Source organism: Coffea arabica, chromosome 4e (assembly GCF_036785885.1).
Source record: "Coffea arabica cultivar ET-39 chromosome 4e, Coffea Arabica ET-39 HiFi, whole genome shotgun sequence".
Classification (NCBI taxonomy): domain Eukaryota; kingdom Viridiplantae; phylum Streptophyta; class Magnoliopsida; order Gentianales; family Rubiaceae; genus Coffea; species Coffea arabica.
This window is the reverse complement of record NC_092317.1, coordinates 42,857,937-42,874,329: the sequence shown is the minus strand read 5'-3', so window position 1 is coordinate 42,874,329 and position 16,393 is coordinate 42,857,937. Positions and strand designations below refer to the sequence as shown.

At 35.6% G+C, this 16,393-nt stretch overlaps 1 protein-coding gene across 1 annotated transcript; it reads left to right on the top strand.

The window, feature by feature from the left end:
* Window positions 1-493: 493 nt before the first annotated feature.
* Window positions 494-2,017, top strand: LOC113741021 (uncharacterized). The gene has a single exon (XM_027268518.1). The coding sequence runs from the start codon at window positions 494-496 to the stop codon at window positions 2,015-2,017; it is 1,524 nt and encodes a 507-aa protein (XP_027124319.1).
* Window positions 2,018-16,393: the final 14,376 nt, after the last annotated feature.

The following is a 16,393-nucleotide window of genomic DNA, read 5'->3' as shown; positions in this document are numbered from 1 at the left end:
CCGCTTGCTTGCAAATTCTGTTTTTGGTTCTTCGTTGAGAAATTTTGCATTTTGTTGATTTCCTTTATTTGCTGGGCTGCTTAATTTAGTAGACTGTAAATTCTTGAACTTGAAATTAGGGACTTGTAAGCCATGACCTGAGTTTAAAAAGTAGGTTGTTGGAAGCTTGTTGGAGGACATTTATTTATATTAAAAGTATGGATAAAAGTTGGATGGATTTTTCAAGAACAAGTGAAAAGTACGAGACAGGACTTCAAATGTTTCTAAACTTCGCATTTTCTAGATCAAGTTGTGACAGAATGATTTTGTGTCCTTGTAAAGATTGCGTCATGGGTGTTTGTGTGACTAAAATGGAAGCATGTGATCACTTGAAAGTGGTAGGATTTATCAACGGTTATAATAATTGGATAGCCATGGAGAACTTTCAAACTACAATGAAGCCACATCTAATTTTGAAAATACATCAATTGGGGTTTCAAATGGGACTAATGACATGCAAGGCTTGGTCCATAATGTATTTGGGATACCACATGGAACAAGTGAATTGAATAGAGAAGGGGACATTCCTGTTTCAGAGGCTGAAAAATTTTACAAATTGATTGATGATTCTCAACAGGATTTGTACAGTGGTTGCAAAAATTTCTCGAAGTTGTCTTTCATTATTCGTTTGCTTCACCTAAAATGCCTTGGTAAGATGAGTAACAAGATTTTTAATATGCTTGTTGAGCTGTTGAGAGAAGCATTTCCGGAGGCCATGACTAATTTGCCTTCTTCTTACTATGAGGCTGGGAAATTGATGAATACATTGGGGTTGGGTTATGAAAAGACCGATACATGTCCTAATGATTGTTCTCTTTATTGGGGTAGTGCTGAAAAAAGAACTTCATGCGAAACATGTAACGAGCTTAGATGGGTTGCTTCAGAAAATGATCCAACTGGGGAAAAAAGGAAAATTCCTCAAAAAGTGTTGTGGCATTTTTCTTTAAAACCTAGATTACAAAGACTATTTATGTCTTCTAAAATTGCATCTCAAATGAGATGGCATGAGAAAAACCATACAAAAGATGGTTGTATGAGACATCTAGCTGATTCTCCAGCTTGGCCAATTTTTGACCATCTACATCCAGAATTTTCTAAGAATTGTCAAAATGTTAGATTGGGGTTGGCATCTGACGAGTTTAATCCATTCAACAACATGAGTTCTACACACAGTACTTGGCCTGTGGTTTTAATACCATATAACTTACCTCCGTGGATGTGTATGAAGCAACTGTACTTCATGTTGTCCTTGTTAATACCCGGACCATCCTCTCTTGGGAATAATATTAATGTTTATCTACAACCTCTAGTTAAAGAACTGACCGAATTGTGGGATTTTGGCATTCAAACTTATGATGCATCCCAAAAAGAAAATTTTCAATTGCATGCAGCTCTATTGTGGACCATTAGTGATTTCCCTGGATATGCAATGTTATCTGGGTGGAGCACTAAAGGTGAATATGCTTGTCCTGTTTGTCACAAGTTCACTCATGTACGACGGTTGACTCATAGTTTCAAATATTGCTATATGGGTCATCGTAGATTCTTAGATAGTAAGCACAAATTTAGAAAGCAAGCCCAATTCTTTGATGGCACAGAAGAATATGGAAAGCGACCACCTTTGCAAACTGGGGATATGATTGTGAGTGAATTAGGAGACTTGCAAATTAAATTTGGAAAACTTGTGAAAGGTAATCCGAAGCTGCCTTTTAATTGGAAAAAGAGGAGTATTTTCTTTGACTTGCCATATTGGAAAGATAATGTCTTAAAACACAATCTTGACTTCATGCACATTGAGAAGAATGTTTGTGAAAACATTTGGGGGACATTGCTGGACATTGAGGATAAAGTAAAGGACCATTATAATTTCCGCCATGATTTGAGAGAAATGGGAATAAGAAAAGAGCCGCATCCCATTGAGACAGAACCTGGAAAGGTGTACTTACCTCTATCTTCCTTTGCAATGGATAAAAAATAGAAAACTATGTTTTGCAATGTGCTAAAAAAGGTGAAAGTTCCAGATGGTTATGCAGCTAACGTCTGAAGATGCGTTCGAGTAAAACCACTAAGAATTTCGGGGTTTAAAAGTCATGATAATCATATCCTAATGCAGCAATTGTTTGCCTATAGCTTTGAGAAAGACTTTGCCAAAATTTGTGTGCTATCCTTTGATTCGATTGAGTAGATATTTCAGGCAGCTTTGTTCTAAAGTTATTTGTCCTCAAGATGTGGTTTGTTTGGAAAGTGAAATTGCCGTTATACTCTGCGATCTTGAGAAATTGTGAGGACTCGCAAAATTTACATATTTAATCTCCTATTTCTAGCTTATTTAATTATTTATTTGGCCTTTTATTCCGAATATTATTTTCTAAACTCTTGAGCCCTAATTACATAGAAATATAGTTTCATTATATTTTTAAAGTGACTTGTATCAAAAATTAATTTCCGGGAGCTCGTTTAGTGAAAATAGTGAACACGTCTTTGGAAATCTTGACCGATTGAGAGCACAATAAGTTTGAAATATTGGAGATTTGTATAATAGACCTAAATTAGGTATTTTAATGATTAAATACTCAAGTGATAGTTATTAGTACTATCGATATAAGAATTTCTCAGAAGTTTCGCGTTATCGCGCTTAAATTGGAGATACGCGTTTTCACACGCGCGATTTAAATTGAGGAACGTTAGACCCTTATTTTAGGACAATTAAGAGTGAATAATATTTATATGAATATAAGTGCATTAGAGGTTTAGTGTACTAGTGAAACAAACGCAAGAGTAATCGAGCCCTAATCGTGCCAAACGCACCCTAATGTGAGTTGACTAATGGGTGATTTGTGGCCACAAGTTAGTATCTTCTCTTGGAAGCTAAAATCTGATCACTCTCTCTCTCTCTTGAGCTCCAAACAGCCGGCCAGCTTTCTCTCTCTCTCCACCTCCAAGTTTCAAAATTTCTTCTCACAAAAACCTCACCAATCTTCATCCAAATCCTACCAAATTTCATACACACTTCGATCCACTCTTGGACACCATTTTGAGCTACAAAAAGGGTGCTGGAAATCACGATTTCTTGGAGCATTTTGAGGGCCAAAAATTCTGATCTAGTACATTAAGAAGGTATAACATGATCCATCACCTTAAACTTGATTTATGGTGGTAGATATGCATCTTTAAGCACTTGCATGTAAGTAGATGACTTGATATTGTTGGAAAAATGTGAAAGTGGGCTCTATGAACTCCCACTCTTGGGTTGTTGCTGATTTGATGATTGATGATGGATATATTGTTGGTTTAGTGGTTAAAATGATGGATTAATGGTGTGTAATTAATAGAAACTTCATTGGGTGCAAGAAGCAAAAGTTTCCAATTTTACCCCTGCCTTGTCCGACCACTCCTGTGCAAAATTTTGACGTTCTAATGGCTTGATTATGTTATTTACATGTTATATTGGTTGTGTATAAAATTTTATTGAAAAATAACATGATTTGGTTGGTCAAATGAGTTGATTTCCAAAGTTAGCAAAACTGGAAAATGAATCGCGTATTGCCCAGGCAGTCATTTTGTATCGGTCATAACTCTTTGCTCCGATGTCGAAATCAAGTGCCGTTTGTGGCATTGGAAACTAGACATTTCCAGCTTTCCATTGGTATCAATTTCACATTCTGGTTCCACTTGAGTGAATCACACCATTCGATTGAAAATCACTGTCCTGTTTCGTTTCTCTCCAGGAGACAGGACAGGACTTGTATCTTGATGCTCAAAAACGAGCTGTTTGTGGATAGAATTTAAAATGGTTTCTTCTGATAAAATTCATATTTATGAGAGAGATTTCCAACGCCATCAACCACGCCCAATTCCAAGTTGAATTGAGTGAGTTGTGGCCAAAGTTCGAAACTGCTACAGTGATAGAATTTTCCACTTGGACAGATTTGTAACTAACAATGATTTGGGACTTGTTGTTTTGGAAACTTTGATGTCCAACATCTACCAAACTTTATATTAGATGTTTCTTGGACTTTGTTTCACAAATAAACCAGATTTGGATTGGTTGCTTTGGACAAAATGTTTAAAAAGGAAAGAAGAGCTAAAAGACAGTTTACATTGGGGAAATTTCTTGAACTTTGATGGTTTAGTTAACTACCTTCCCATGTGAATTTTTAAATGAAATTTGATAGAAGAGTAATTCTCATATGGAGGTTTAATTGTACGAAATTTGGTAATATTCTAAGACCATTTTGATATGTAAATGATGTCAAAAAATTCGCTCATCGAATCTGGAAAACTTTTCGTTTTCTCTTAGCCAAATGGTCAAATCTAATTTGGGGAGTTTTATTTCGAAAATTTTGGATGTCAATGGTCTTTAAATTTCTCAGTGGATGTTTATGAACTCTTGGTTTCAATAATGGAGAGATTTGGAACTGATTTCATGGTACAAAAAGTTTGTAAACAAAAGAAAAGTGAGAAGGTAGTTTAGCCTTGAAACTCTTCATAAACTTTGGTTGTTTAATTGACTACTGATAAGAGTATATTTTACGTATTTTGAGTGTGCTTTATTAATTAGTTTTGGTGTGTTTTATTTAGTTTTATAAATAATTAACTAAGATTCTAGTGAAAATATGCATTTTGTGGTTAAAGTGTGAAAATTGCATTTCTATTGATTTTTATAGTAAAAACTTCATATTTTGCAGGTTTAATGATTCAATCATCAAATGAAGTGCATTGAGAAAATATTTGGATAATTGAAGATGGATTAAAATGGTGAAAATAAAATATGAAGTGTAAAAGGAAAAATGCAATTTGAATCAAGAAAAGTCAGCTTTGACAACTCTGACACGTTTTGGTATTTTAACTATATCTGGAGCTACACAGATTGGATTGAGGTGATCTTTATACCATTTTGAAGCTAAGAGATAGATCTAAATTTGGTATGAAGACATCAGAATCTAATTCAGCCGTTTTCATTGTCCAAAATTTGAAATACCGAAATTCAACTCAGCTGAGAAATGCAACTTGAGAACAAAAGAATCAAACAAAAGTCAGCTTTGGCATCTGTTGGTATTTTGGCTATATCTTGGGCTACATACATTGTATTCAGATGATCTTTATATCATTTTAAAGCTAAGAGACAGATCTACATTTGGTATGAAGACATCAAAAGTCCAATTCGGCTGTTTTCCTGGTCAAAATGTCAAAATACAGAAGTAAAAGTCTGCTGCTGAGAGCTGAAAACGCGGAATTGACCAGTCAGTGGTATTTTTATCATATATCGGTCTAGACAGCTCTAAATTGGATGATTCTTGAGGCATTGGACAGCTATTTCAATGGGCTACAACTTCTATGTTTTTCATAAGAGCTAATTTAGCCGTCATTATAGAGAAAATAGCAGTTGAAGTAGCCAGATTCTGGTCAGAAATAGCTGCTGGTACAACCTGTTTTCTCCTTCAACAATTTACAGCTATGGATGAACGTATGACAACCAATTAGCAGCTGTAAAAGGGATGTTTCAAGCCTCATTTCCTGATTGCATTCATCTATATATAGCCATGGACTTGCAGGATTCAAAATAACTTGGGAGAAGGCTAGAGAAACTCACCAGAAATGTAGTTTTCACTAGAGTTTCCTTGGTTCATTAGTATAGTAATAGGTAGAGTAGTTTATTCATCTTGTATTTGTAGTTAGATTTGGATGAAGATTGGAGGGGCAAAGATGAAGAGGTTGATCTCATGTGACAAGGGTGATATCTCTTCTACTACTTTCTCTCTTTTATTGGATTTCATGTTTAATTATAATACAAGTTGGCTTTGTGTTTTTATTATGTTTAGTTAAAGTTTATGCCTAGAGTTATGGTTGAACTTGCTATATTTTGTTAATGATGTTTATTTGGTTATTTGGTCATATTATTTTGAGCAAGCTATTTATCACTTTTGGTTATCTAATCATGATTAACTGGCCATTAATTATGATAATCTTAAGGTGTTAAGTTTGCAATGAAAATTGGAATTTAACACTAGTTCAAAGAAGTGATAAGCCTAGGGAGTACACTCACGAAAGTAGAGGTGCACTTATGCGGCTTAAGTGACTTGTTTCATGTAATTTCATAGAAGAAATGAACTTGTAGTTAATTTCATAACCACGAGAGTAGGTATGGCTTAATTACAAGTATAGTTGATTCACTACGAAAGTAGGTTTCACATACATTAGGAAATTACGCCATAACTAATCAAGATAATAGCATTCACTTAACCGATAATCTCATTTGCAAGAGTAGTAAGGAATTCCATATCTCTAGGAGCTTTCTAGTGTTATTTTCTTAAATTTTATATTTGTGGTAGTCTAAATAATAAAGGAGTTTGAAATCACCGGTAATTGCAATCTTCCCTGTGGGATCGACCCTTAATACCCTATACTCGCTCACGATTCGTATACTTGCGGTAAATCGCGTGTGGGGTATTTAGAAATTTATAAATGTAAAACTTGATTGGGATGAGCTTAATATTATATGTATACCCCGCGCACGTCAACTACCTTACCGTGAGAGTTTTTGTATGAAACTTGGTAGAAATATTGTTCACACATGGAAGATTTAGTGTACCAAGTTTGATGTATTTCCAATGCCAACTCGATGACCAAATGATACTTCGAATCTAGTCTTTAAACCTGGAAAATAGCCCAACAGTCTTAACTTTTTCAGCAACTTGGAACTACTATATCTTGATGCTCAAAACTCCGTTTCTCATTTCGCTTGTTTTGTTTTAAACGTTGATTGTAACTCTAATTGAGTTACAAATTTCGGAGGCTGATTTACAACGTGTGAATTTTACCGAATTTTCAAAGTTGCCCAAAAACCAATCTTGAAACTGTCTTGGTATTCTAAAGCAATAACTTTGAGCCAACTTTTGAACGTCATCCATTTGGAATCATGGAAAAGTATATTCTAAGAACTTTTAGTACTTTTGAAGAGGTTTCCAATGGTATTAAGTTTTCCAATTTTGGATCTATATAATGCAAGATATGATTTTTCTAAAATCGATACCCAAAGCTGAAATTTGTCAAATTCTTAGAAAATAAGATTTTTGAAACTTGCCTTCTTTTCTCGATATCGATTGAACATTTTGAACTCGATTTCATGAAAAATGCTAGTCTTTCTCTTTAGAGTTTAAAACTTCACTCTTGAGCCTCGATTATGAATAATTAAGACCCAATTCATGAATTCTCTTTAGATTGTACAACCTTCTTTGATAAGTAGGGGTTCTAAGTGATAGTGTATAACAGTTGATGGTTAATTGCTCAGGCGCTCAAGAAGACCTTCAAGAGAAACTCGAAGTGGACGCCCAAACGCTTGTTTGAGAACTACTCGCTTGTTTTGACTAGGTGAGTGTTCCATATAGAAATACGTAATTGAATAAGTCTAGGACATGCTTATTTCATGATTATTAAGTGTTAAGTGCTATGTGTTGAGTATTTACCATACTCATGCCTATTTAAGGAATGTATACTTGCGTTGTATATCTACAAGAATTGGTTAAATGATTAACCATATCAAATGACCATATGAACTCGATACATGCTTAACTTGCTAGATTGCTTGCTTAGCCTACTCGGTTTTAAAAAAATGGAGTCAAGTGTATACTTTATCGCACTCGTTCTCTTTTGAGATGAATAACTCATGCTTGGAAATGATCGAATAACATGACTTAGTATGCTAAGGTTGCATACGTCGTTGGAGTGAATCTCCTCGACTCTCACATGCTAAAAATGGGATAACAGCCAATGATGGCCTATTCATATGACAAATGCCTGTCAATTAACCGTCACTACTTAACCGTTAACCGTTAACCGTTAACCGTGAACCGTTAACAGTGAACCGTTTACCAACCGACATTACTACCTGATTACTTGACTATTTGCTCACATGATTTCCAATCTACATGACTATTCGATATCCGTGAATTACATGCTCCCATGAAATCAACTTGTATTGCTTACGTGCTTATGTGCTAAGTATCCACTTGATTACTTGATTATCATGAATCACATGTTACATGAAGCTGTCCATTATTGTTAGGCGAGTGTGTACTTTATCTCACTCGACCTACCCAAATGATGAATTTTACCTTTTGTCGAATTACTTGGTTACCTGTGCATGTTGTAAGCTTTAAGCTGAACTGGCCCTACTCATGGTTACTAACCTACTCGAGCCAGGACTGGGCTCGGTCGGGTAGGTTGGAACCTTGGGACACCGTTTTGGTATACTCGAGTATTACCACTGGAGGGATAAGGTGATGGCCAGTCAAACCGAGGGGATCCGGAAGTCATAAGGTGCAGATGACCGACAGAGTTCCACTGGAACACCGTATCCTACAGTATATGTTTACCTTGTATCATGATAATTGTTTCATGCTAAAATGTCAACATGAAATCCTGAGCCATGCCTGCGGTATGCTCCCTATCTGTTACCTGTTCAATGTACTCATATCATGGTACCTGTTTCATGTTAATGCTCCCTACCTGTAATATGCTGAATTACTCGCACCGGTAATAAGCTCCAATTACTCGTGAACTATACATGCCAATGTCTAGAACCATGATAACTGTCTCATGATAAATGTCTTATACCATGATACATGTCTCAAATTACCCGTACAGTGATCATCACCTCATGATAACATGCCATTGTGTAACCTTGAACCATGCATATGATATGCCCAACTTACTTGATTTATTTGAATTGTTAGAGTGTCTTGGAACCTCACTGGGCTGTGTAGCTCATCCCACGTTGTGGTTTTCTTTTACAGGGTTCGAGACCAAGGGTACTCGTGAGTAGTACTAGATTGTTTTCTTTTGAAGATTTTAAGTTATATTATAACGGATGGCTATTGTACCCCTTTTCCGTTGGGTTGTATTTAAGCTTGGAAAGCTATACAATTGTAAGTGTGAGATATTTGAAGTACTTTAATTATGTATTGAAGTTACTTAAAGTATTTCGGGCTTTTGAATGATGGATTGTAGTGAGTCCTGGCGAGAGCTGGGCAGGCGTCCCGCGGATACCCTTTGGTTCGCCTTAGGGAGAAGTGGGGCGTCACAGAAATGCTTTCCACCAACCTTCTTCGATGTCATGGTGCATTTAGTTGTTCATTTGGCAACTGAAGTGAAATTAGGTGGGCCGATATATTATCGTTGGATGTATCCTGTTGAGAGGTACTACTTGTAATTCTAATTATGCCCAAAATGTTTATTCCTTTTTTGCTTTCTTTGATTTTTGGAACTAATTAGAGAGTTTGGAATGATGATACTTTAGGTACCTAGGAACATTAAAATCTTATGTTCGAAATAAAAGTAGGCCTGAAGGTTCGATTGCTCAAGGCTACTTGGCAGAAGAATGCATTAACTTTGCTCATTGTATCTTGCGGACTATGTTGAAACAAAATTCAATCATCCAAGCAGAAATGAAGAAGTACGTAAGGAAATTGAAGATGGTTTAGATATATTCTCCGAATCAGGACATCTTTTGGGGAGGGGCAAGCCAACAATCTTTGATGCTCATATCTTGAGTAAAGCGCATCAGTATATTTTATTTAACTGTGATGCTGTCACACCTTACATAGAGTAAGTTCAACTAGAACTTGATGCATTAAAATTTTTTTGTAGAATTGAATGTATGATTACAATATTGACCTCTGGTGCTTCTAGGCAGCATCGTAGGTTGATAGAAGAAGCCCATCCTCAAGTTGCACAACATCTAAAAGAGCGGTTGCACAGCGAAAATTTTGCTTGTTGGTTTGCTGAACATGTAAGTAAAATTCTGAATAATTTATTAAGTAATATTCAAATTCTTCATATTGAAATATAGTTTCATCTTCTTTTTTTTTTCAGATTGACAAGTTAGAACTTCCTCAAAATGTTTCGGTATTGAGAGACTTGAGGTTCCTTGCTAAAGGTCCAGATGTTGTTGGAATCCAACATGACAAGTACGTTGTGAATGGATTTCGGTTTCACACCAACGAAGTTGAAAAGAAAAGAAAAACGTAGAATAGTGGTGTTACAGTCAATGCAATAACATCCAGTTTTGCAAGTGTAAGGGATCAAAATCCAGTTTTGAGTGAACTAGTTTACTTTGGCGTCTTGAAAAATATAATTCAATTAATTTACGGAGGTCGTCGGGTGGTGTTTTTCGAATGTGATTGGATATCGAATGGTTCGAGAATGAAACAAGATGCCGACGAGTTTACTGTAGTCAATTTTGCAAATGTGAGGCCTCATGTTGAGCCATTTATACTCGCTTCACAAGCATCACAGGTTTTTTATGTGGAGGATCCAACTGATAAGGATTGACAAGTTGTTATCTCTACCACTGCAAGAGCTGGATATAACATGGGGACAACCATGGATGTTGAGACATATTTGCAAAGTGATGTAGGCAATCCTGTTGTTGAGAATGAAAATGAGGAAATCAGTTGGGTTCGTGAGGATGGACTCGGGATTGAAGTTGATTTGAGCCAATATAATCTGATTTAGTATCTTTTATAGTTGCTAAGCTTGCTGGCCCTATTCTTCTCTGTTTGAATTGCTAGGGGTCTACTAGTGGCTGTCATTTATTTCAATTTGCAATTCAAGGAGTGGTCAAGATGTGGTTTGTTGGTCTTCTATTGTTCTTTGAAAGTTAGATGTTAGAATTTGGACCTGGACATTGTTTCCCATGTACGGGCTGTCTTGAAGGAAGCTTTTGAGTTTTGGTTCGTTTGATTATTATACGCAACAACTAAATTTTGTCCAAAACACTTCGTAGTGGCCAATACCATGCCAACTAAATTTTGAGATAATTTAAGAACGGAATATCACTTATATAATTTCAAGAGCTTGATAATGAAGCTTTTTTGGATTAGCTTATTTCCTTGGCCATTTTAGGAGAGCAACATCTATACATCTATCTATACAATATATAAAGTTAAAGGGGTGACAATTGGTGTAATTTTTTTTTTAACAGTAGCTAATTGACTGAATCCGTTTGAAACTTTTATCTCTAAATTTCTTAAATAATTTTTTAAAACAATGGAAAAATTAGTTTTTCAAAAAACAACAATTCAAACCGACAATAATAAAAACAAATATACCAATGTTTTCAAACCCAGAACAGGTTTAATCATGTTTTATTTGTGAATGTATTAAAAAAATTTGAATTTAACTGAAATAATGTTTTTAAATTAATAAAAATTTAGTGAACAATACTGGGTTTTGGTGAATGTAGTGAAGACATGATCAAATCGATCGAACCGATCAAACTAGACACGATCAAACCCGATCGAGTCTATCAAACCGATCATACCGAACTTGACTCGTTATTGCATATTCTGTATACTTCATCACTACTATTTGATTTAAGGTTCTTCGGTTTAATTGTATTTTAGGATTACCATTGAACAAGGCTAGAGACACGATCAAATCGATCGAACCGATTGTTCAATTTGTTTAATTGAATTTTGAATCTTTGGTCGAGAAACTGGTTTAATTGAATTTTGGGATTAACAATTGAATAAGACTGAAGACACGATCGAACAGATCGAATCGATGGATTCGATCAAATCGATCAACCCGATCCAAGTGTAAGACAGTTTGCTTAGCGATCATTTATAAATTTTCGAACCGATCGAGCTAGATACGATCAAACTGATCGAGTCTATCAAACCGATCATTAATCTTAGCTCGCTATTGCATATTCTGTTACTTCATCACTACTCTTTGATTTAAGGTTCATCGGTTTAATTGAATTTTAGGATTACCATTGAACAAGACTAGAGACACGATCAAATCGATCGAACCGATCGTTCAATTTGCTTAATTGAATTTTGAATATTTGGTCGAGAAACTGGTTTAATTGAATTTTGGGATTAACAATTGAATAAGACTGAAGACACGATCGAACAGACCGAACCGATGGATTCGATTAAATCGATCAACCCGATCCAAGTGTAAGACAGTTTGCTTAGTGATCATTTATAAATTTTCGAACCGATCGAACTAGATACGATCAAACTGATCGAGTCTATCAAACCGATCATTAATCTTAGCTCGTTATTGTCTTTGATTTAAGGTTCTTCGATTTAATTGTATTTTAGAATTACCATTGAACAAGACTAGAGACACGATCAAATCTATAAAACATTGAATACATATATATATATATGTTCAATCAATTCTAATCCTAACATTTATCAAGCATTCCGTTCATGTAGTCGACAACTTCTATTTGTAGTAGACAACTTCTATTCAAAAATATTTATAGGACATTTAAGGTTGTTATATTTTTTAGAACATTTTTAGTTGTTATATTTCTAGTTGTTATAATATATTGTATATAATTTTAACAAAATTTTAAGTTATTATATCATGTTGTGTATAGCTAATATTCAAATTTTAGTTGTTATATTTTGTTGTATATAGCTTTATCAAAATTGTATAGAGCGTTAACAAAATTTTAAGTTGTTATATTTTTAGTTGCTATATTATATTGTATGTAGCTTTTGCAAAATTTTTAGTTGTTTTATACCACACACAAAATTTTTAGTTCTTACATTTTTAGTTGTTAAATTATATTGTATTTAGCTTTAAGAAAATTTTTAGTTGTTATATACAACACACAAAATTTTTAGCTACTTGATTTTTAGTTGTTATATTATAGTATTGTATATAGCTTTAACAAAATTTTTAGCTTTAACCAAATTTTGCCCAAGCACACATAAATTTTCATTAGTAGCGTGGCAAAGTAAAAAATTCAAGAGTCTTGACTAATTTACTTTGGCATCAGTAGTATCGCCTTTATTTCAACCATCTTCTCCCTCCCGTTGTCCTCTGTCTTTGTCCTCTCTCTCTGTTTCAAGCTCGCACCACCAGTTTGGGTAAACCCATCCACGAAATCGCACCCATTTGGGTAACTTTGTTGAGCTTGCACCAGAAAAATCCCTAATTCGGCTGTTGCATTGGCTTGGTGGCAAGAAATCATAAATTGGGGCTTCAAAGCTTGGGTGAAAGTTGGAGTTCAGTGCTTGAAGCTTGGGGAAACCGAGAAGTTAGGGATTCAAGCCACAGTTTGAGGTAATTTCAGTATTTTCTGTCTAATTTTGCATTGCATGGTAGACATCTGCTAAGGGCTTGAGAAGCACATTTATGACCAACTCCTAAGGGCTTGAGAAGCACATTTCTAATTGCATAGGTCGAAAGCCCTGGTAGAGATGCTCTTATTGTGTGGTTTCTGACAACATCTTCATAGTAGAGGACAATGTGCCTAGCGGTTGTGAAATATTCCAGAGCCTTGGCAGTAGTCTGTCAGGTTAGGACAATGTGGCTTGTGCTTGCTGTCGAATTGAAGACGTACTGTTGTGTATTGTCAGTTGCTCTGTATTACAGATTTACAGAGTAAATCTGCAAAGTTTTCTTTTTTTTTCGTGTGAATGATGGACTTCTAAACTTTGGTGCTGATTGATTATGAGGAAATTTGTAGTCACAAATGAAAATGATAGCTCTAGATTCTAGTATGATTGTTGAAAATTATAAGTGTCTTTGCTAGTACTTGGTAGAACTGGGGTTCTAAAATGCCTATTCTGTTGGTTTTGTTTTCCACCAGCAAATGATTATGTACTGGAATGCTTGATTTGAGCCAGTAAGGGGTTTGTGCTTGATTTGAGCCAGTAGGGGGTTTCTGCTTGATTTTGTTTGAACTAGTATATAGTGTCTGCTATAGGCTTGGATTCATAGGCTTGGATTCTGTAATCTGCTATAGGCTTGGATTCGTAGGCTCGGCTTGCAGTGTAAGCCTAAGTCAAGATAACTTGTTCATTAATTTTAGCTTGTATACTTTATCCATTAATGAAGATTGATGTGCTGCTATAGGTAGAGTTTTAAACCATAAAATCAAAAAAATTATGTTTTACATGATATATAAAGTGTGTACACGTCTATATCTAATGTTTCACCTTGGTACATGAAAATCAAGTTTTGATGGAATTGACTGTAAGTCAACGGTCATTCAGTATGTTGATCTTCTAGCTTTTGCATTTTCCAAGCTTGCAGAAACTACACGGAAAAGGGAACTGAAAGATGTTTGTAATTACATACGAACAAGTCAAAATTAATTAAAGTTGAGCCTTGTAGCTAATCTTCCTGTTAAATAGAAAATGCATATGTGTTACTGATTTTGGTTTAGGCTGGAACTGGAAACTTTGATTGATGGCTTTCACCTTCAAGATTGATGGACCTTGTATCAAATAAATGGTGAATTATGCAGGTATGGCCCGTAGAGGTCGGAAATGTAAGCGCGCTGCAAATGGATTGAGAGATGAACCAATTGAACAACCTCCCTCATGTCATGAAACAAGGCAGCAACCTCCACTTGGAACAAGCCATGAAAATGTAATTGAACAAGTTCAAGGAGAAGCTGCTCGGGCACCTCAATCTCCAATTCAGAATTCTACATTGGGAATAATGCGCCAATCAGGTGACCAAGTTACTCAACAAGCTGATGGAGGTTCACAGTCGCATGAGCAGTGCCAGAACTCTCCAATTCAACAATCTCCACTTGGAACAAGGCATGAACCAACTGAAGAAAATCCAAATCAAGATTCTCGAGATTCACATTCCAATGACACCATGCAACTCGGACGATGCAGGTATTACTAACTGTTTTGAACCAATTCCAGAAGTGCATTTTTTATGTTCATAACTTGCACCTTTTTCTTATTTTATACAGGAAAAGAAACTACAAATGATTCAAGTGAAGTGCATCAAAAAACCCGAGGCCCTACATTTATGAAAGAAATTTGGGGTCGGCCGAAGGACCTTCCACGGATTGAGATTAAACTCGATGACAATGGGATCCCAATAAGTGAGAAAACCTCTTTCTCTGAATTTTTGGGCAGTTTGGCTAGGAATGGTATGTATTGTCCAATAGATGTTGAAAGTTGGCTTAAGATGCCAAGGAAACTTAAAATGGACATGTTAGAAGTGATAAAGGTAATGGTAGCTTTTGTATTATGTATGCTTTCTACAAAAATTACTGTGAAGTTATGTTGATTTTCTTGTTCCTAACTACGTTTCAGGAAAGGTTTGCTTTGCCTATGGGACTGGAAACTTGGACCTTAAGATCTATTAGCAAAAAATGGAGAAGCTGGAAGGCAGATTTAAAGGCTACATATTTTGATCCTGCCGTGCCAAATGCTGAAGCTCGGTTTCAAAAGGACATAAGGGCACGGGAAGAGCAATGGATCAAACTTTGGGCTTATTGGAAAAGTGAAGAAGCAAAGGTACAAATCAGCTACAACATTTTTCATAAAGTTGTGTTTATTCAATGCTGTAATCTTGCTTTTGATTTTGAAATTTAGAAACTAAGTGAGAGGAACAAGAAAGCTAGAGGGGAGAAGAAGATGAACCACACAACCGGAAAAAAGTCATTTGCTCATCTTCGGAACCACTTGGTGATACCTCATCCTTTTTTTAGTTGCTAATTTTTTTTACTCGTACATGTTTCATTATGTTAGCTTGTTTTTTAATTATATGCTAAATGCTAAAACTATAATTGAAAAAATTCAATTTCTTATAGGCCAAACAGTTGAGAAGACCTCTTACTAGAGTAGAAATGTTCAATAAGTTTTATACCCATGCCGATGGAACTCCATCAAGTACCATAATTGCTGAGAATTTGGTAAGGATCCGAGAACACAAGCCTATAAATTAATCCTTTGTTTTCAGACAAGCTTTTGCAATAACAAGTGTTTTCCTTTATAATGTAGGAGAAAATGAATGAGCTGAAAAATCAACTTCCATCGGATTCGCAAGATCCAGTTGGTCGCGATGATATATTTGCCCAGGTGGTTGGCCAAGACAAACATGGTCATGTTCGCTTGTTTAGTGACGGTGTGAATCCAACGGACTTATGGGAAGACATTCCTAGTCGTAACACATGTTACCGTATAAGTGTTCAATAACAGTCAACATTGGTCCGTTTGGAGGAAAAGCTTCAGCAACAAGATGATGAAATAGCCAGCTTGAAGAAAATAGTTTTAGTTCAACATGGAAGGGGCTCTCCAATTGACAGCCCGAGACATCCTTCATCATCATCTAACAATAAGCCATACTCCATCGCGAGCCACGCGACCTATTCGAGTAAGTATTTACAACTTTTAAACTTTTACATTTGTAATCTGGAATTTGGCATGAGTTTGATTCTTGTACTTGTTGGATCTTTACTAGGTAGGGAATATGGTTTCACTAAAAAATTTGTTTGACCCAACAAAAATCGTGGCAAAGGGATATTTACGGAGTTTGAATCCATTGGATGAGGTCAGGGGACAAGCTCTTGGGCCAA